The 3,600-nt window shown below is 35.6% G+C and overlaps 2 protein-coding genes across 3 annotated transcripts in view; one reads left to right on the top strand and one right to left on the bottom strand.

Annotated features, from left to right (window-relative positions):
* nol9 (nucleolar protein 9) overlaps positions 1-652 on the bottom strand; it is a 25,584-nt gene extending 24,932 nt beyond the window's left edge. The window contains exon 1 of the mRNA XM_015373127.1: positions 491-652. The gene's annotated coding sequence lies outside the window, so the exon portion shown is untranslated. The remainder of the gene's footprint in view (positions 1-490) is intronic.
* Positions 653-937: 285 nt separating this feature from the next.
* zbtb48 (zinc finger and BTB domain containing 48) overlaps positions 938-3,600 on the top strand; it is a 20,399-nt gene continuing 17,736 nt past the window's right edge. Inside the window, exons 1-2 of one of the 2 annotated variants that reach the window (XM_015373126.1) lie at positions 938-1,159; positions 2,712-3,413. In XM_015373126.1, the coding sequence (XP_015228612.1) occupies positions 2,721-3,413 (693 nt within the window). In that variant the 5' untranslated portion in view covers positions 938-1,159; positions 2,712-2,720. Of the gene's footprint in view, positions 1,160-2,705; positions 3,414-3,600 lie in introns of both variants that reach the window. The other variant, XM_015373125.1, reaches the window with a different exon arrangement.

The following is a 3,600-nucleotide window of genomic DNA, read 5'->3' as shown; positions in this document are numbered from 1 at the left end:
AACTAACTTAAATCTTGATTTACAATCATTGTATCACTTCAGTTATTTTAATAGTAACCATGGGCTGATTAATCCGGTTTCCATCAGCTTTTCTGAACCTTGCAGCCATCATGTCCCAGATTTAGCTCCCTTTCTATTTTGTATTTCCCTTTATCTTGTTATCTTTAATTTCAACCTGTTAATTCAAATATTATTACTGATTCTCGGCCACTCCAAACTCCAAATTAAAGTTACCAAACATGTTACAAATCAGACCAAGTTAGCCTCAGCTAGCTTAGTTAGAAAACAGCAAAGGGGTGAGATGAACGCAAACTAGCTCTAATTATTTATTTTTTTAAATAAAAGTGCTTTAGACTGTGCGTTTAAGAAACACCCCAAGTGTAGAATTTCACGTGAACCGATTGTTACCATTATTGCGAGACTGCAGCCTTTGCAAAGAAATAGCACTAGCCTACTGCTAACGCTATCCAAATACAAAAGGAAAACTTACCACCCGCTTCGGTGAACACTATATAAAGCTATGGCGAGCACGCTTTTTACGTCTACCAACTACACAGCGTTTAAAATACATAAATGTGAGTAAAAGTAATGAAGTAGTTATGCTAGTTAGCCGACAGGCTAACTTGCGTGTGTGAATCGCAAACTAGCAGACCTATCATGCTGGATAAAAGGCGCTGTTGCGATTGGTTGTCAAGGAACCAAGCAAAAGTGACGTAAAAACATGACCGACAAAAAACTTTCACGGAGAGATTTTATTTAAGAAGCTTTTATGTTTAAACAAGTAAACCAAATATATCAAAAATACATAGGCACTAAATCACTCTTGAAAACGTAGACACATTCATTGAAAAGAGCGCCTTTTTGATGGGTTATTTGTATTTTTTTTATGGATCAAATTATCTAAAAAAAAAAAAAAATTAATAAAAACGTTCCCGGAGTTAAACGGCGTCACATCCTCTTCCTTTTTCGTTTAGGGGCCTGCGAGTAAAGAAAACAAGGTTAATTTAGCTACGTTTTTCTTATTCATCCAGCTATCCACTTTAAATAAGCGGTGTAAAACAAGCTATAGCAGACTAAGGTTGGTTAATCTCCTCCTGCAGATGAATTCATCCGGTTGCTGCTGCTTCAGTCGCACCGGGCTAAGGGAGCGTCTTTAAAGGTATGTGCGAGAAAGAAACGTGAAGATGCGCAGTTTGGGAAGCTTTCTATTTATTCCAACATCTTCAGCTACCTAAATACTAGACAACGAAAACCATATATGTGCTTTGACGTATAGCATATCAGCCATTAATTACAAAGGTAAATCTTTAATTCGAAATGTGATTTATTTTAATACAATGGATACAAATTAGGATTATTTAATAAGTAAAGTCCTGCAAAGATCTTTGTAAAATGTAAACTAATCCACATTTTGTCACAGTATTGCAACAAAGCTCAAGTTTATTATGTAAATAATTAGAATATTTTATCTGGATTTTATGTGTCCAATAAGAAAGATGTAAGGAAGAGGATTAGGGCCACTGAAAAAAAAAAAAAAAAAAGTTGCATTTAGATGCATTTAGGGTTGCAACACTTTTTTTTTCTCGTTTTTCTCAGTCACTCCTGAACAATGAGGCCACCCCCTTATTTAAATGATAAACTTACATATGTCTGCTAAATGACCATTGCATTGAACTTTAATTACCTGGGACTGTTTCTATTCGTAAAAAACAAAAAGAAGAGAAAAGAAATAACTGATTTTTTAATATTATTTCAGCTTATGTGGGGAAAAAAGGTCAGAATTCTGACTTAAACCTCAAAATTTTGACTTTTTTCTCATAATTCTGATGCAGTGATTAAATACAGAGAGTTCATTTCTCCATTGGGAGATCAAATTAAAATTTATCAAACCGATGATCCTTCAGCACAAAAAATAAAACAAAATTGTTAATGGTTAATATTTGTTTAAACCCAAGTCTTCATTAAGTGAAGTTACCGATAATAGATGGAGCCAGAAACTATAGTAATAGTAATACTTTATCATAATTTTTACTTAAGTAAAAATAGAAATTACAATGCTGTAAAAATAGGAAGTACATTTTCTTGGTTATTTTAATTCAAATTTTATATTATATATATTTATTTATATAACTTAAAATATATATATATTATTTCAAAAATTTTTACAGATTTTTTTTAGAATTTCTTTTCACATTTTATTTCTTCAAAAACAATTCTTTACATGTTTTTCTGTTTTCATTATTTTTTTTAATCAAATTTCTCTTTTTCAGATTGAGTTTTACAAATAGCATTCTTTTCAAACTGCAGATTAAATTCTCCTCAGTTCAAGCCCGATGCAAATGCTTGCAAGTGTTCAGGTGTTCAAATAAAATATAAATAGATTTTTTTTCCCTTAAGGTATTATTTTTAGGGTCAAATCCTCCAGAAACAATTAAAAAAATATACAAATATGAATTGCTTTTAGTATCCATACCATGTCAAATGACTACTGTATTTGAAAACAGTTTTTATAAAAAACCTAAAACATACGCAGAACCTGGAAGTTAATATGAAAATAACTTTGCATTTGAAAGGATAAAATATCCTTATTTGATTGTTGCTGTTTTTTTTTTTTTATCAGAGCAAGCAAAGAAATAAAAAAAATATTATTTTTATATTTATGCAGAAATGAAGATACAAAATGTTTAACGTCTTTCCTTATCCGGCTGCAGCGAATCAGGATGCCTGCTTTGGAAACCAGCCATGCACAGCGTGTCCTTTCCTCCCTAAACCAGCAGAGGGCAGCGGGGAGATTCTGTGATGCTCTGCTCAATTTGGGAGATGGTGTGCTCTACATGGCTCACCGAAATGTCCTCGCCTGCTTCAGCGATTTGTTCCAGGTGTCTGTCTCAAACTCCAGCCAGCCTGCAGAGTTCTCCCTGCAGGGTTGCCCCAGCGACGGCCTTGACCTGCTTCTGAACTTCGTCTACACTGGAGAGCTGAAACTGGAGGTGAACAACCTGCAGAAGGTGCAGCAAGCAGCAGCCAGCCTGTGCGTACCAGAAGCCCTCAATCTCTGTCAGCAGTTCCAGGTTAACTCTGGGGTTAACCCCGTCACTTTGAAACGGAGAAGAGGTCGACCCAAAAAATGTCAGACAGACACTGTTAAGGAAGAGAACCCTCTGATGGTCCTGACAGAAGAGTCCAGGTTTGATGCTTCTACAGCTGGTTTTATCATCCTGGATGATGCTGCTGCTCCCACCAGCAGCACCACCACACGCTCCGGCCGAGTAGTGAAGGGCCCTAAGAGACTAGTGACTGCTGATGCAAGCCCAACATCAGATTCCAAAACTGCTCTCAGTCCTGTGGTGAATGAGATGTATGCAGATGCAGCCGAACATCTGAAATCAAATCCGTCAGCTGCTGAATCTGAGGTAAAGTAAAAACACATCCACATAAGGATACAAATAATCTACAGGTCCCTGTTTTCCTAAAGTTACTGCTGCAACTTTAAGGTTACTTCTCAGCCAGTTTGAACATTGGAAAGTTTAATATTTCAGTTCATTTTTAGCTACATGGATTATGTAACGATGGCTTTCCAACGATTGCTATATTGGTAAA

This window comes from Cyprinodon variegatus, unplaced genomic scaffold (genome assembly GCF_000732505.1).
Source record: "Cyprinodon variegatus isolate N-32 unplaced genomic scaffold, C_variegatus-1.0 Scaffold81, whole genome shotgun sequence".
Lineage (NCBI taxonomy): Eukaryota > Metazoa > Chordata > Actinopteri > Cyprinodontiformes > Cyprinodontidae > Cyprinodon > Cyprinodon variegatus.
This window is presented reverse-complemented; position numbering and strand designations above follow the sequence as displayed.